The sequence below is a fragment of the Saccostrea echinata genome, unplaced genomic scaffold, assembly GCF_033153115.1.
Source record: "Saccostrea echinata isolate AGI-Se365-2 ecotype Australia unplaced genomic scaffold, CSIRO_AGI_Sech_v1 ptg000007l, whole genome shotgun sequence".
Lineage (NCBI taxonomy): Eukaryota > Metazoa > Mollusca > Bivalvia > Ostreida > Ostreidae > Saccostrea > Saccostrea echinata.
In genome coordinates, this window is record NW_026889756.1 from 7,510,001 (window position 1) to 7,528,206 (window position 18,206).

Sequence of the window (18,206 nt, forward strand, 5' to 3'; positions counted from 1 at the left end):
TTCTCTGATACTTTTGAGGAAAAACATGAAAATACACAAGTTCCTGATGTCACAATCAGCATTTGTACAAGGTCAGTTTGTTGTGAAATCATACCCTGTTCTTTGTTTAATGTGCTTGTGAAGGGTGTGTGGGAGCGGGGGGTATGATGCTACCAATAACAGTAGAATAAAAAACCATATAACTGGGTCCTTATCTATGGGATCATAATAATTTATTGTAAATGCTTTATATATATACAATAATATACAAAAGTATTTCTGTAGGGAAATATTTATGTGGAAGAATTCTGTCTACTGTTAAGTACTTCCTTGTGTTAAAATTGTATGTTTACCATTTCTGTAGACGTGATCAGATCACCCTAACCATAATCCCCTAAGGAACCTTCTGAGGTTTGAGATAATCATCATGATAGTCCCTTCTGAGGTTAATGACAATAATTTCCATAATCCCTTCTAAAGTTTAAGATAATTACCATTGTCCCCTCGGCGACCCTCTGAGGTTTTAGATAATTATCAATAATAATAATAATAATAATAATACTTTATTTAAAGAAGGTAACCCGATTAGTGCAAGCACTATTCTTCCCCGGGGCCTTCTGTAGACAAAAGTCAATATACATACATATACAAATACACAAAATCAATAAATAATCATGAATTATTGCGACATTCTTTTACATATTTTTTAACTTGGTGCTTGAAAGCATTGAGTGTTGGAGACATTTTTATATATACAGGTAAATCATTCCACAACATAGCACCAGAGTATTGGAAGGAATTTTCAAAGAGTTTACATTTATGAGCTGGTACACACAGGTCTAAGTTGGATTCAGATCGAAGATTGTATCGATTATTACACTGGAAATCAAACATACTATTTAAATAAGTAGGGTTAGAGTTAAACAGTGATTTATATAACAAAACATTTTTATTTACAGTATCATTGTCCCCTCAGCAACCCTCTGAGATTTGAGAAACCATTGTCCCCTCGGTGACCCTCTGAGATTTAAGATCATTAGCTTTAGATAATTACATTTTCCCCTTAGCGACCCTCTGAGATTTTACTAGATAATTACCATTAATGACAATAATTTCCATAATCCCTTCTAAAGTTTGAGATAATAGCCATTGTCCCCTTGGCGACCCTGTGAGGTTTTAGATAATTATCATTGTCCCCTCAGCAACCCTCTGAGATTTGAGAAACCATTGTCCCCTCAGTGACCCTCTGAGATTTAAGATCATTAGCTTTAGATAATTACATTTTCCCCTTAGCGACCCTCTGAGATTTTACTAGATAATTACCATTGTCCCCTCAGCGACCCACTGAGATTTTACTAGATAATTACCACTGTCCCCTCAGCGACCCTCTGAGATTTTACTAAATAATTACCATTGTCCCCTCAGCGACCCTCTGAGGTTTGAGATCACAGCTGGAGGCTTTCTCATAACAGTCTGCATCTGGACCGTGTGGGGTCATCATGCTGTGGAGCGTGGCGCCACCTGGACGAAAGCCCTCCTCCTTGAAGAAATATTTCCCATGATCCAAAACAGTCAACTCACACAATTCTCTCAAAAATTTTGGGCTCATTTTGCACAATTTTAAAAAGCCTGTAGCCTTAAATTCAGACATTCTTATATCAATATTGCTGTGATCAGTTTATTATTGACATCTCAGACATTGAGAGTATTCATTACTGATATAAACTGATATTTACTGATATTGATGTGCTCATTGTTTGAACAGTTCAGAATGTTAGAAATTTACCTTTGCCTCATACGATCCATAAATAAGACCCATGAATTCACTCATACAGTTTCCTGGAAAAGAAATCTGAAGTAAAGCTTTCCAGAAGCCCCTGGGATTTAACTGACACCTGAATTTATGCTGACAAGACTAGGAATATTAGAATTGAATGTTGAACCTTAGTACTTCTTTAGTTCTTTACTTGAATTTTTTTTAATGGAATAAAACTAATTCTCTATTTAAAATTATAATCAATATTATCAGAAAAACACATAAAGTGTATTTCCAAAATCCTGATGGAAGTAAATACTGTAAACAAATTTTTATTTGCGTGCAAGAAAAATCCGCGAGTATCACGACCTAATTCTGCATCAGCTCGCGAATATTAATTGCCACAAATGATTTATTTTGCTTTGTATTTGTAGAGAATGTTTCCTCAGTTGCGAAAATTGATCGTCGTGGATTGATTTCAAACTGACAAATCGCAAATAAAAGATGATGCGAGTTATAGTTGGTTTACAGTAATTAAGATGATGATCTTACTGTGGTAGTAGGGTGGTCGGAAAGTTCTGTCTGCCACTCCCCATCGTGGAGGAAAAATGACAAAATCAGCGATGGCCACGCCTGGCTTAGTGGATTGACAGGTCAGCACAGTGAAAATGGAGGGATCCTAAAACACAATATTCATTTTAATCTAATGTTATTTATCAATCAATCATCAATCAAAATCAGATAAAACACGATATTGATTATTAATCTGATAGTACCACGTGATCTACAGTCATTTTGTTGAAGGTGACAAAGCTGTTGTCAGAAAATAGCTCTTCAGAGCTAATGTTTAACCCGACTTTTAATAAATATTTTTTATCTAAAGTTACGGAGGGTAGCTATTTGTATAGTGTGTAACAGTACACATAATTAAGTATAGTAATTAATTATTAATTAGTGTACATACCATGTGATCTACTGACACTGTGTTGACTGTGACAAAGTTACTGAGGGCGTATTTGTAGGGTGTATAATTCCCATGCCAGGCCACCACATCAAAAGGGGAATGAGTCTGTAAATCATAAAACAGTTAGTAATAAAACAGCTCATATAACATGATATCTATAATTCAAGTATCTAGCATATATTTATACAAACATTGCTCATGTATGCTCATGTATACAATATACATCTGGCCAAGCTACTGACCAACTAAACAATAATCTCTTGATGCTGACAGTCATTTACATTGAGTTGAGTACAGGTAATTCTGTTGAGCTAAGTACAGGTGACCTTGGTATTTACCTGTTGAGCTAAGTACAGTGACCTTGGTTTTTACCTGTAGAGTTGAGTATAGGTGACCTTGGTATTTGCTGCTGAGTACCTGATATTTACCTGTTGAGCTGAGTACAGGTGACCTTGGTATTTGCTGCTGAGTACCTGATATTTACCTGTTGAGCTGAGAACAGGTGACCTTGGTATTAACCTGTTGAGATGAGATGATTACAGGTAATCCTGATATTTTACCTGTTGAGCTGAGAACAGGTGACCTTGGTATTTGCTGATGACTGTGAATTCCTTGACTTCCTTATCTTCGTAGCAGGCAACAGGTGTCTGGAAATCCCGAGGGTTAGCGAGTCCATTAGCTCCTACAAAAAGATAGAAGCATGGAGTCCATTAGCTCCTATAAACAGATAGAAGTATGGAGTCCATTAGCTCCTATAAACAGATAGAAGCAGGGAGTCCATTAGCTCCTATAAACAGATAGAAGCATGGAGACCATAAGCTCCTATAAACAGATAGAAGCATGGAGTCCATAAGCTCCTATAAACAGATAGAAGCATGGAGTCCATTAGCTCCTATAAACAGATAGAAGCATGGAGTCCATTAGCTCCTATAAACAGATAGAAGCATGGAGACCATTAGCTCCTATAAACAGATAGAAGCATGGAGTCCATCAGCTCCTATAACACAGATAGAAGCATGGAGTCCATTAGCTCCTATAAACAGATAGAAGCAAGGAGTCCATTAGCTCCTATAAACAGATAGAAGCAAGGAGTCCATTAGCTCCTATAAACAGATAGAAGCATGGAGACCATTAGCTCCTATAAACAGATAGAAGCATGGAGTCAATCAGCTCCTATAACACAGATAGAAGCATGGAGTCCATTAGCTCCTATAAACAGATAGAAGCAAGGAGTCCATTAGCTCCTATAAACAGATAGAAGCATGGAGTCCATTAGCTCCTATAAACAGATATAAGCAGGGAGTCCATTAGCTCCTATAAACAGATAGAAGCAAGGAGTCCATTAGCTCCTATAAACAGATAGAAGCATGGAGTCCATTAGCTCCTATAAACAGATAGAAGCATGGAGTCTGTTAGCTCCTATAACACAGATAGAAGTATGCAGTCCATTAGCTTCCTATAAACAGACAGAAACATGTCAACAAAAGGCCCACAGACCAAAACTCTCACCTGAGTCATTTTGGCCCTGCTGTTCTTCATCAGCAGATCTTTTCTCAATATATTCCTATGTAAAACTTAGATCTCCTACAGTGGCTCCACTCTACCCTCCAAGGGCCATAATTTAAACAACTTTGAATATACCTTACCTGAGGATGCTTTCACATTAATATGACTAATCAGAACTTCACTGTTCTTGCAAAGATTTTTATGTACATTAATTCCCTGTATATTCTTCTGTAAATCTTTGATTGCATATTGTGGCCACACCCTACCTTTGAGGTTATGATTTGAACAAACTTGAATTTGCTATACCTGAGGATGCTTCTGATCTGTATTAATTTGACTATCAGAGCTCTACTGGTTTTGTTGAGATTTTTATGTATACATTAATTCCCATATATTCCTATGTAAAACTTTGATTGACAATTGAGCTCAGTCCTACCCTTGGGGTCATGATTTAAACAAACTTGCTTGATTCTACACAATGTAATGAAGCTTTCAATTGTTTCATCTTTTCTGGCCTAGTGGTTGTTGAGAAGATGCTATAAAATTTTCACTAATACTTAATTATTCCCCTTCAAAAGAAAGCATGGCTTTTCATTTGAACAATCTTGAATCCCCTTTACCCATGGATGCTTTGTGGCAAGTTTGATTGAAACTGGTCAAGTGGCTCTTGAGAAGAAGTCAAAAATGTGAAAAGTTTACCACGACGCCAACGACAACCGACAAATTTTGATCAGTTCAGGTGAGCTAAATATGATTACATCAGCTAAATTAAGACTGGTTTGTTTAATGCTGCCCAGTAGAAGATGATAATAACATGTAAGGAACAATCTCAAGCCAAAATAATCTGTAGGAGTTGACATTTCTCAGGGGTATTAGAACAGGTTAGATAAATTATATACAATAATGCTGAGGTTTCATTTTGTTTGCAGTAATAGTAGTCAGTGTATAGACACTTCTAGATGTGTGTCAATTTTTGTTAATAAGTCTTGTTTATGTCTATAGGGTACACATCTGGGAAGGACCCATCACAGTTTACTGCCGGACTTATTACTTACCTATGGGCCCCAGGTTAGGGAGAGTAAAGTGACCATCCAAAACCTCCAAAATGTACCCCCTTGTGGGTCCCTCAACATCCACTTTGAAACGCATGCCTTGCTGTAAAGGAAACATTTCTTCCACAAGGTCAAAACATGTTCTGATTTCATTACACTTTATTTGTTCAGGTTATCAGTATTGAAATAGCTTAACTATCAAATTACATAAAGTGAATAAAAAAGAATTTTGTGTTTTTCCAATTATAAAAATTTCAAATAATAAACATTTGAAAACAAATGTGTCAGGGTTGGGCAGATCTCATTGAATTGGGATCTGGATCTGCTTTCACTTTCTCAAACTCTTTATTGAGTAGCAGGAAGTTGTTATTCATTAAATCTGGGTCATGTACCTGTATGACACATATTTCATTGGGATCTACTTTCATTTTCCCAAACTCTGTGGTAATTAGTAGAGGACCTTGTTGTGGCACTGAAAATGAAAGTAAGCTGTGCAAGTTAAGACAACAAAATGGAGAACATCTTATGTTCATACTGTGTGTGTATGGGGGGAGGTGGGGTCTTAGAAATTTGTAATAAATTGTATTTTGAACATTTGGAAAATTATGTTACATGTCCCCCTTCCCCTTTCTTTGTATGTACTCTTACGTGTAAGTGTGAAGGTTACATGCCCCCTTCCCCTATCTTTGTATGAACTCTTACATGTAAGTGTGAAGGTTACATGCCCCCTTCCCCTATCTTTGTATGAACTCTTACATGTAAGTGTGAAGGTTACATGCCCCCTTCCCCTATCTTTGTACAAACTCTTACATGTAAATATGAAGGTTACATGCCCCCTTCCCCTATCTTTATAGGTACTCTTACGTGTAAGTATGAAGGTCACATGCCCCCTTCCCCTATCTTTTACGTACTCTTACATGTAAATATGAAGGTTACATGCCCCCTTCCCCTATCTTTTACGTACTCTTACATGTAAATATGAAGGTTACATGCCCCCTTCCCCTATCTTTTACGTACTCTTACATGTAAATATGAAGGTTACATGCCCCCTTCCCCTATCTTTTACGTACTCTTACATGTAAATATGAAGGTTACATGCCCCCTTCCCCTATCTTTTATGTACTCTTACATGTAAATATGAAGGTTACATGCCCCCTTCCCCTATCTTTGTATGTACTCTTACATGTAAATATGAAGGTTACTCACCTATAAGAAAGTCCCCATCTGAATTGTACAGGCAACTACAAATAAATTGATCATTAAGATTAAGTTGTGTATACATTTACAGTAAAAAATGGTTGTAAATAATTGGCTTAAAAGAAAACTCTTTGAATCCCATCAAAGGTTTTGCAATATGTTCTGCATACAGATATAAAGGATTCAGTCATTTGAAGCCAAGGGACCTCTTTATTACGGAGTTATACTGTACATACCTGTAACCTTCATACCTGAAATTCTTACTCATTCTGTCTGACACGGAGGTATTACAGGTGAAAAACAGATTACACACCTGGCTGACACTGAGGTATTACAGGTGAAAAACAGATTACACACCTGTCTGTCACGGAGGTATTACAGGTGAAAAACAGATTACACACCTGTCTGACACGGAGGTATTACAGGTGAAAAACAGATTACACACCTGTCTGACACGGAGGTATTACAGGTGAAAAACAGATTACACACCTGTCTGACACGGAGGTATTACAGGTGAAAAACAGATTACACACCTGACTGACACGGAGGTATTACAGGTGAAAAACAGATTACACACCTGTCTGTCACGGAGGTATTACAGGTGAAAAACAGATTACACACCTGTCTGACACTGAGGTATTACAGGTGAAAAACAGAATACACACCTGTATGACACTGAGGTATTACAGGTGAAAAACAGATTACACACCTGTATGACACGGAGGTATTACAGGTGAAAAACAGATTACACACCTGTCTGACACAGAGGTATTACAGGTGAAAAACAGAATACACACCTGTCTGACACAGAGGTATTACAGGTGAAAAACAGATTACACACCTGTCTGACACTGAGGTATTACAGGTGAAAAACAGATTACACACCTGTCTGACACAGAGGTATTACAGGTGAAAAACAGAATACACACCTGTCTGACACAGAGGTATTACAGGTGAAAAACAGAATACACACCTGTCTGACACGGAGGTATTACAGGTGAAAAACAGATTACACACCTGTCTGACACTGAGGTATTACAGGTGAAAAACAGATTACACACCTGTCTGATACTGAGGTATTACAGGTGAAAAACAGATTACACACCTGTATGACACGGAGGTATTACAGGTGAAAAACAGATTACACACCTGTCTGACACGGAGGTATTACAGGTGAAAAACAGAATACACACCTGTATGACACTGAGGTATTACAGGTGAAAAACCGATTACACACCTGTCTGACACTGAGGTATTACAGGTGAAAAACAGATTACACACCTGTCTGACACGGAGGTATTACAGGTGAAAAACAGATTACACACCTGTCTGATACTGAGGTATTACAGGTGAAAAACAGATTACACACCTGTATGACACGGAGGTATTACAGGTGAAAAACAGATTACACACCTGTCTGACACGGAGGTATTACAGGTGAAAATCAGATTACACACCTGTCTGACACAGAGGTATTACAGGTGAAAAACAGATTACACACCTGTCTGACACAGAGGTATTACAGGTGAAAAACAGATTACATACCTGTATGACACGGAGGTATTACAGGTGAAAAACAGATTACACACCTGTCTGACACAGAGGTATTACAGGTGAAAAACAGATTACACACCTGTATGACACGGAGGTATTACAGGTGAAAAACAGATTACACACCTGTCTGACACGGAGGTATTACAGGTGAAAAACAGATTACACACCTGTCTGACACGGAGGTATTACAGGTGAAAAACAGATTACACACCTGTCTGACACAGAGGTATTACAGGTGAAAAACAGATTACACACCTGTATGACATGGAGGTATTACAGGTGAAAAACAGATTACACACCTGTATGACACGGAGGTATTACAGGTGAAAAACAGATTACTCACCTGTCTGACACTGAGGTATTACAGGTGAAAAACAGATTACACACCTGTCTGACACTGAGGTATTACAGGTGAAAAACAGATTACACACCTGTCTGACACAGAGGTATTACAGGTGAAAAACAGATTACATACCTCACTGATGTATTACAAGTGTTAAAAAAATAACATTCCTGTCTGATTTTGAGGTAATACAGGTGTAAACATAGACTACATACCTGTCTGACATTGAGGTATTACAGGTGAAAGACAGATTATCTACCTTACTGACATTGAGGTATTACAGCTGCATACAAACCTGTCTGACATTGAGGTATTACAGGTGTATACATACCAGTCTGACATTGAAGTATTACAGGTGTATACATACCTGTCTGACATTGAGGTATTACAGGTGAATATATATACAGATACACCGTGTCTTGTTCTTGGCTCCCCAGCACCACAGATGGTTGTCAATCCCTAATAAATAAATAAATCATAATTTACATTGATACATCAAGATAAACAGTATGAATCACTTTCATGGGCATTTGAAATTATTTCTGTGTTAACTAAATTTTGGTTTAAAGATATACAAAGATTTAAAATGATTTAACATATACAAACTTGGACAAAGTCCAATTTCTTCTTTGGTAAGTCAAATGGATGCCATCTCATCTGTATGAAAAGAATAACGTGAATCAATAAGTTTGATGATTGGTTGCAAAATTTTGTATAAAACAAAAGATAAGAAAAAATTGGAAAATAAAATAAAAATCCTATATTTTAATACGTTAGTTTGAACATTACATTATGACATTACAATCAACAATCGTGGGGGAAACAAAACTAGATCTAGAGCTGGGCTGACTTTGACAAGTGACAGATGGACTCTTGATCACATCTGAATTCAGTCTCAAAGTGCAGGAAATAACAACATTGAAATTTGTTAAGAAATTTTCTGGGGGTGAGGGTGGATGGGGTATTATATTGATTGGAGTATTTTCTAGGGGTGGGTGGGTTATTTTATTGATTGGAGTATTTTCTAGGGGTGGGTGGTGTATTTTATTGATTGGAGTATTGGACACTAACCTGATTTGGATTTGGGTCAATTTCATCCCAGTTGTGTGTGATCAATCCTCGCTCCATCTTCTTGAAAGGTTGATGTAAAACAGAGGGTCGGATTCTGTACAACCAGCTGTCAATCACAAACAAAACAAACTGAAAGAACTACGCACGGTAACTCCCAATTCCCGCCTACATTTTACAACCATTTAATTCAATATTGATGACAATTTGGCCATAAAATCTTTGTTTAATACAAAGAACAGTTCAATGGTAATTGATTAATTATTTTAATTCCAGTGCTAAATAGTAAAATATCCCTAATTCCAGCTCTTGAAATAAGGGGGGTAGACGATATTTTCCACTGAAATCGGGCTATAAAGCATCACCATATTCTGAAATAGTCTTGGATATGAATAAATGTTTCTTAAATCTTTTCTTATGTTCTATGCATATAATATTAAGCATATATATTAGTACAATGTAATGTTTCAGTTGTAAAGCACTTGGAAATTGCTGAAAAAATAAGCATTTTTGTCGTTTTTTGTATATAAACATATGTTCCCCCCCCCCCCCCCCCCCCCCCCCCCCCCCCCGTGAAACACAAAAAGCTTTCAAATTGGTATGAATTTGTGAAATGACAGTCCATATTACCCGTAAAAAGGAATTTTTGTTTCACAGGGGGGAAAGATGTTTTAAAAATATTTTCCGTTTTCTGTTGATTTCTATAGTGAAAAACACGAGTTTTACCAAAATTTTAGAGTTATCTCTCGTTGTTTTCCCAAAGAAGTAATGTTTTATGAAAATCCATATAAATATCAATATAAATATTAAAAATCATTCGAATATATTAACTTTTGAAAATTGACTTGGAGGTAGGCGGGAGAACAATACTATCGTTCGCAGTTCTTACTTACAAAGATGACAGGATTCTCTCTCAATATCAGATATATACTCAAAGTTTGATTGAGATCTAATGTTTAAGGGAAGTTATTCTGATATATTAAGAATCATCTTGACTTTTTCTGTGTTTTAATTGTGACCTTGACCCTGGTAAGGGACAGTGTCACCCCCCCCCCCCAGCTCTGGAATTAGTCAAGACACAATGTGTTATAAAGATACACATACATTGTTACAATACAAAACTGCAAAGCTTCATGAATTGTAGAATTTCTATAGACATTTTACTTAGGAACATTCATTCTCTTTTCTTGTATGTCCCTACTGAGTTAAGCTTGTTAAGATGTGAAATAACAATTAATTTACCTTCTTTTGTTGGTTTCCCTTGGAGCCGTGAAGGCACTCCCTGACAATTGCTCTGCATAAAGTCCGTACGGACATTTCTGGGGATTGTTCTAAATTACAAAATTTCAACACAATTTCAGTTTACAGCACTCTTCATTTTTGTTTTTAAATTTCAATTAAAATATACAATAATACCTGTCTAATCCGACATGCACTGGGAGATGAATTTTGACATGCACTGGGAGATGAATTTTGTGTTGGAATATGTCGGGTGTCGGATTGCACAGTGTAAAGAAACATAGGAAATAGTAAAATGGGAGCAAAATTTAACTTCAGAATTCAGAGAGTGACGGATTGCACAGGTGACAGATTAGACAGTTTTAATATACTGTAAAACAGTTCAACTTTGGTATTTGGGAACTTGACATATTCTTGTTTACTCCATGGGGAGCATAGGGCTGCAGCATTTTGGAACATTGTCAACTTAATGTTTTTTCACCTGAATATCTCAAATCCTCAGATATATCAAAGATTTTTCTTGGCCCCATCAACTTTGTGATAACAATGTTTGACTGAGAGAGAGACTGTGCATGTGTACTGAAACACACATTCTGTCGACCTGGTCTACACAGTGTACACACACAAACAAAATACTGACCTGTCCTACAGGTAGTGACCCTGGACACCTGGGGTCCTCACTAGAAAACTCATTTCCAAATCCACTCATATACACAAGCTGAAAATTGAAATAATATATTTTATGGTAAAGAAGCACCATAGGAAAGGCTAACTTGAATTGAAAATATTTCGACCTTTCAAAATGTTCTTCTTTATTACAATTAGATATCTATCAAGCAATCTTTTTGGAAATTTATTACATCTTTGAAACTCATAAACTTTGAAACTTTATAAGGGCATGTGTAATGGTTTGGGCTGTGGATATCCGCCTGGGTAGCTCAATTGGTAGAGCACCTGACTAGTGATGCAGGGGTCCCAGGTTCAATTCCCGGTCCAGCCATACATTTTCTCCTTTCCTGTTACAGATTTGGTGCCATTGACCACCCCTGGACTTGCAGGTGAAAGTCCTGCCAAGGTCTAATTAGAACTTGGGTTGTGTCTTTGAGAGTGAAGACAATTTAAGGAGGGAGGAATATAATGGTTTGGGCCGTGGATATCGGCCTGGGTAAGCTCAGTAGGTAGAGCACCTGACTAGTGATGCAGAGGTCCCGGGTTCGATTTCCGGTCCAGCCATACATTTTCTCCTTTCCTGTTACACATGTAATGTATTAAAAAGCAATTTCTAAAGATGCTTCAGGTGACAAACTTAGGACTTTCATCTGCAAGTCCATGCTGGGATGAAAGCTAAAAAAAAACCTTATAAAAACAATATTCAGTCTAAGAAAAAGCTTATACATTTTAATAGAAATGTAATTATTATGTGAATGTTTTGTTTACATTAACCAAGCACAATAAATCCTGCATCAAATGAGATTTCTGGTGTTGTGAGAGCGAGAATTAAAGAGAAATGGCGGTTTCCGGTAAACAATTCAAAATACGGGAGAAATTTTCATTTCCTTGTGAAATTTGGTGTACCGCCGTGATCCCATAAATGGGGTAAAAAAAAAATGTGATATTTTGTGCACAGCCGGTACAATTTATCACATGTATGTTTGGACTTAAGTGTCCATCATGTCAAGAACAAATAAATAAAAATAAAAACACTGCAGTTGTTTAATTTATAATCTAAATTGTAAAATCAGATGTTAAGCTAGAATGGTACATAATTTAATAAAAATTCAATGAATTTTTGCTGAAGGTTGATGCATAAAATTATGTGTAAAAGAAACTGATGTGGCATGTAAAAAAAAAATTACACTGACACACCCCTCCGCTAACCAATCGTATTCAAGAAAAATGGCACACCCCCTGGGAGCTTCTTCATTTGCAAAAATTACTGACAATGTATGCGTACTGTAGCTCTTCTTTTGAATCTAAACTCAAACTCCAAAAATCATGATTGTAATGACTATGTAATTGTGTACAATGATTGCGTACTGTCGTTTTTAAAAAGTATTATCATGCCAGTGTCGCGATTACAACGTGTCAAGGTCGTTCTGGTAAATATAAGAATTAGCGGCAAAAACAAACATGATTTTTTACACAAACAAATACCGCGGATAATGCAAAATTTCTGTATCAAGGTGATAAGTCTTCCCAATAGTATGCTTCATTTAAACATGTTTAAATATCACCCAGAATGTCAGTGTGTACCTTATCCATGTTGTTATTAATCCGTGTAGTAGAAACGCTTAAAAATCGTAAACATTTTAAAGATCACGATTGTTGTGAATTTTTTTTTTACAAAGATATAAAAAAAAGAACATTGACGAAACTCCCATTGTTGCTTTTAAAATGTATAAGTACACCTCAGAAAGATTTTATATTAAAAAATTGTGAATTTTAATATGAATTCATACTTTGTAGTTTTCGATTACAACTAGACTAAAACCCCGAGACAACCGAAGAGAATAACCTTGACCTTCACTCCCACTTCGTCCAAAAAAGGAGGTCATAGTGGGAATTTGTTTTGAATTTTAACACACATACCCGTTACTGGATTATGACCATGAGCAGGAAAGTTTTACTCCAGCAGATGGAAACGTAACAGGTAAGGAACCGTGCACACTCTTTCTTTCTTCAAAAGCGCTGAAATTACCTGCAGAATCAAAGAATAAATAGGCCCAATGAGCATGCACGTTTGTTTGCCTGAGGCCATTAGCAAGTGAAACGCACGTCCGTGTGTCCGTATGTGATTTCAGTAAAGCTGTGGCGATGTCGCCCTCAACCAAAGGTAGAATGTCTAAATCTGGGGCTTTAAATCACTCTTGTTCTTCGATAGACCTTGTAATAAGAGAAAACCTATATCCTGGTGATGACAGATGTGTCTTTCTGTTTGTAGAGATGAAGGTGGTGTGTATTGTGGACAGCTGGGGCCGTGCGGTACCACCCGGTGGTGATCCCAAGGTAGCCACCACAAGCTCAGGGACTCTACAGGAATCTCGACAACTCGCTCTGTGTGTCATCCAGAAAGTGTGTAAAAGGTGGGAAAGAATTATCGTACGTTACCCAAATAAATAGATTTAAGTCATGGAACTATTGTACCTTACCCGAGTAAAACTGATTGAAGCTAATTTGCTACTTCCTATTAATAGTTGCTATAAGGTGGGGAAAAAATTCTTGACTTTTATGCAATGTTCATTGATCTGTCAGACTTTGTTTGCCGTAGGGATTTTCCTTATTATAAACAAAGGTTCATGTCTGAGATGACCTTGGTGAGGCTGAGGAAAATCAGATTTCCTAAGTTATAGGGAAAAATCAGGGACTGCCTGAATTATGAAAACAGCAGCTTTTGTATATGCAGGATATGCATTTCAATTAACATGATTAAACAGAGTTTTTTTGGGGATATAAAGTTATGGATGAAGAACTACTCAGGTTGTTTAATCAGAATAGAATTAAAGTGAACAAGGAAGCTTGATCATCCATGTACTACTCAACAAAAGTGTAAAACTCTTTTTAAGTTTTCATATTTTATCTGATTCCTCTTTGATAGAGTCTTAAAGTTTGTGATAAAAAAAAACCCCTCTTCACCTACTCTGGAATAACTGGGATATTGTGATGGTCTAGTTCATGAAATTTAGACTGCATTTCAGGAGTTAGTCACGTCAGGGTTGTCCCCAAGACCTGGGAGCTGGGAAATTTCTAGGGCTGTCACGAGTACCTGAAATAACCGAGAACCGCGGTCCCAAGTTGTTTGGTTCAGTTTCAGTTCCATTTTTCTGGATTTCAGTTCGGGTCTGGTTTATATATTAGAGTCTGTTCAATACAAAAAATGGCGTTGAAATCAAAGGAATGATGAACACTTGTCACGGAAGTATTAAATAATTAACAAAACGAGCAGGAATGGTCAGGTTGTGGCTAATAGTAGGCCAAGTAGTTCTACACACCGATGTCTAGACGTTCGCATGGTTAAGACTTGTTTTCAATGTAAATTTAGTGTAACAAATAAAGATTTTTCAAGTTAAATTCATGAAATTAAGGTTTAAAAAAGATGTAAATAACCGAACTGAAAGACCCGGAACCGAACCGAAAATTTACAGAACCGACCCGACCCGAAAAAATTTGGAACCGTGACAGCCCTAGAAATTTCCAAGCCTATAATGACATAATCCCCTGGTTATTCTGATATTCCCCCTCAACCCCCTGTCAGGGGGAGGAAACCCAGATCTCCATCTACTTTTTTGATATCCCCTGCTATTCAAATTCTTAGGGAAAACATTGCATGTTTAGTAAATAAATGAATTCTTGAAAACATTACCATACATGTTAACCTACTGTGATGAAAAGGAAGGAGATTCATTCAGACCTCAAAAGAGGTAACATTGTGTGTGATGTTTTACATTTCAATTTTGAGAGGATATATATATATATATATATATATATATATATATATATATATATATATATATATATATATATATATATATATATATATATATTTTGTATATATATATATATATATGGCAAATGTGATGCAATAGGAATTTAAGTATAATATTCATAGGTATTTTAAATTTATATAGCAATATTTTACAATTATTTTGATATCATGTAGTAGTCACATCACTCTATAACCTTATCATGCTTATGAAAAACTCCAAGAAATGTAGTAAGTTTCCTTGTTATGTCAGATGGGAGGTGAAACATGATGTTTTGTTGTAAGGAAATTATAGGCTTTCCATATTGTATTGATTTATTTAACACGTTTAATTTATCAAGTTACAAGCCAGGGTCAGTCAGACTTTTGTATTTTTTAGCTTGTGTTTAATTATTTCTTGATCTAGCTTGCGTTTTAAAATTTTTGCTCATGTTTTGTTATTTATAGCCCATGTTTTATTATTTTGATTAAGGCTGTGATTTATTTAAAGCCCATATTTTGTTATTTTTAGCTCATATTTTATTATTTGTAGATTGTGCTTTGTTATTTTTAGCTCATGTTTTGTTATTCTTGTTTAGCTCATGTTTTATTTATAGCTCATGTTTTGTTATTTGTAGCTTGTGATGTTATTTATAGCTCATGTTTTGTTATTTATAGCTCATGTTTTGTTATCTATAGCTCATGTTTTGTTATTTATAGCTTGTGATTTGTTATTTATAGCTCATGTTTTGTTATTTATAGCTTGTGATTTGTTATTTATAGCTCATGTTTTGTTATTTATAGCTCATGTTTTGTTATTTATAGCTTGTGATTTGTTATTTATAGCTCATGTTTTGTTATTTATAGCTTGGAGGCAGAGCTGGAGAATGTCCAGTTTGAGAAGCTGGACTTTGGGGAGACGTCCGTCCTGGACTTGTTTTACAACGCTGACGTGGTCATCGTGGACATGAGTATCCCTGTCCAGCAGTCGGCCCTGTTTTATCACATCGGAGTACGACAAAGCATGGAAATGAAGTTTAACATTGTCCTCCATTATGATGTGGACCCTGAGCAATCCTTGGCATTAAGGGTAAGGAGGGATTGAGGAGGTTTAAAGAGGGATTGAGGGGGGAGGGGAAGGGATTGAGAGGGAGGCATGGGATTGAGGGGGAGGGGAAGGAATTGAGGGGGAGGGTGGGATTGAGGGGGGGATTGAGGGGAGTGTAAAGAGGGATTGAGGGGGATGGGAAGGATTGATGGGGATGGGGTGGGATTGCGGGAGTATATGGAGGGATTAAGAGGGGGGATTGGGGAGGAGGGCTCCTCTTTTGTTTATATCTGTGGCATTACTGCAGATTTGTTTACCAATGACCAGGCATCTAATTTGGAAGAAGACTTGTCTAGTGGTTGTGGGACCTGGGTTCAGCATTATCATGATTATAGCATTATCTCAGACTCTCTTCCTTTTGCATTGACTGCATTAAGGGTAAGGAAGGATTGAGGGAGGGAGGATAAGGAAGGATAGAGGGGGGGATTAGGAAGGATTAAGGGGGGAAGGATAAGGAAGGATTGAGGGGGGAGGATCAGGAAGGATTGAGGGGAGGAGGATAAGGAAAGATTGAGGGGGGAGGATAAGGAAGGATTGAGGGAGGGAGGATAAGGAAGGATTGAGGGGGAGAGGAGATAGGATCGAGAAAAGTATGACTAATATATATGTATATATGTATTAATTGATAACAGTTTGAGGGGGGAAAAGTTGTGAGGAAAATAGTTTGCTTTGATAATACAGTGGTTTTTATTGTTGAATGTTATTTATTGATCTGTGTGCTATTTGTAGTTGTCCTGCGGTAACAACGTCCTGTTTTTCCCGTACCTGGTCGACAGTAATAAGACCTGCGTTGTCGTGGAGAACTCAACATTGCCTCAGAACTGCTGTGTTCACCCAGAAAAAGGGCAACAGTCATTGTTTGTACAACTCAAAAAGAAGCTCAGTGAAATGGAGAAAGAAAACACGTAATAAGAAAATTAATTTACATCACTCTGTCAAATTGTACATAAGCATAGTAATTGATATATTGTTACATATTTACCTGTTAATGGATTTAATATCAGCTAATGTGGAATTTGATTATTTTATGAAGGTCTGTCCGTTATTTAGAAGTTTACTGGAAAAAGAGCTCTTGACAAAGAATTTATTTATCAGTGACATGTTTTCATCGATATTCTACAGTCTTTAGATATTATTTTCTGTCTGTGTAGGGTGCACATCAAAGAGAGATTCCTGAATGATTTACGGAAAGCTCGCGATCAATATAAAGGAGAGGAGCTAGCCAAGGTCAGTGTAACCATGGCAACATGAATCACTGATATAATCGGAATCGTGTTACCATGGTGATAGAAACAAGTATCGTAGTTCCCTACTTGACTGAAGCTATGAAGCTGCTCTTGATGATCTCATTTATAAATGTTTAATTTGATATTGACCTTGAAGAAAGTGTGATAAATGTTTAAATTGATATTGACCTTGAAGAAAGTGTGATAAATGTTTAATTTGATATTGACCTTGAAGAAAGTGTGATAAATGTTTAAGTTGATATTGACTTTGAAGAAAGTGCTATAGCTATAAATGTTTAGTTTGATATTGACCTTGAAGTAAGTGCTATAAATATTAAATTTGATATTGACCTTGAAGAAAGTGCTATAAATATTTAATTTGATATTGACCTTGAATATCGTGCTATAAATGTTTAATAGGATAGTGACCTTGAAGAAAGGGCTATAAATGTTTAATTTGATATTGACTTTGAAGAAAGAGAGAGTTAAATACTTGAGGATAAATTGCTATGGTCCAGATATAAACACAGCCCTGTAAATTATTAATTCTGTAGAACTGACTAATGACCTTGCTATGGTAGTCCAGATATAAACACAGCCCTGTAAATTATTAATTCTGTAGAACTGACTAATGACCTAGCTATGGTAGTCCAGATATAAACACAGCCCTGTAAATTATTAATTCTGTACAACTGACTAATGACCTAGCTATGGTAGTCCAGATATAAACACAGCCCTGTAAATTATTAATTCTG

At 36.5% G+C, this 18,206-nt stretch overlaps 2 protein-coding genes across 9 annotated transcripts in view; one reads left to right on the forward strand and one right to left on the reverse strand.

The window, feature by feature from the left end:
• LOC133180792 (homogentisate 1,2-dioxygenase-like) overlaps nt 1-12,941 on the reverse strand; it is a 16,239-nt gene extending 3,298 nt beyond the window's left edge. Inside the window, exons 1-14 of the mRNA XM_061315254.1 lie at nt 12,912-12,941; nt 11,299-11,376; nt 10,662-10,750; nt 9,423-9,528; nt 8,958-9,008; nt 8,719-8,810; nt 6,464-6,498; nt 5,650-5,729; nt 5,261-5,360; nt 3,260-3,381; nt 2,700-2,804; nt 2,288-2,414; nt 1,766-1,818; nt 1,391-1,519 (exon numbers count right to left, since the gene is read on the reverse strand). Of these exons, the coding sequence (XP_061171238.1) occupies nt 1,391-1,519; nt 1,766-1,818; nt 2,288-2,414; nt 2,700-2,804; nt 3,260-3,381; nt 5,261-5,360; nt 5,650-5,729; nt 6,464-6,498; nt 8,719-8,810; nt 8,958-9,008; nt 9,423-9,528; nt 10,662-10,750; nt 11,299-11,376; nt 12,912-12,920 (1,176 nt within the window). The 5' untranslated portion in view covers nt 12,921-12,941. The remainder of the gene's footprint in view (nt 1-1,390; nt 1,520-1,765; nt 1,819-2,287; nt 2,415-2,699; nt 2,805-3,259; nt 3,382-5,260; nt 5,361-5,649; nt 5,730-6,463; nt 6,499-8,718; nt 8,811-8,957; nt 9,009-9,422; nt 9,529-10,661; nt 10,751-11,298; nt 11,377-12,911) is intronic.
• Nucleotides 12,942-13,155: 214 nt separating this feature from the next.
• LOC133180793 (mitogen-activated protein kinase kinase kinase 15-like) overlaps nt 13,156-18,206 on the forward strand; it is a 39,013-nt gene continuing 33,962 nt past the window's right edge. For all 8 annotated transcript variants that reach the window (XM_061315255.1, XM_061315256.1, XM_061315257.1 and 5 more), the window contains exons 1-5: nt 13,156-13,308; nt 13,600-13,741; nt 15,985-16,207; nt 16,955-17,130; nt 17,377-17,452. In XM_061315255.1, coding sequence (XP_061171239.1) covers nt 13,602-13,741; nt 15,985-16,207; nt 16,955-17,130; nt 17,377-17,452 — 615 coding nt within the window. In that variant the 5' untranslated portion in view covers nt 13,156-13,308; nt 13,600-13,601. The remainder of the gene's footprint in view (nt 13,309-13,599; nt 13,742-15,984; nt 16,208-16,954; nt 17,131-17,376; nt 17,453-18,206) is intronic.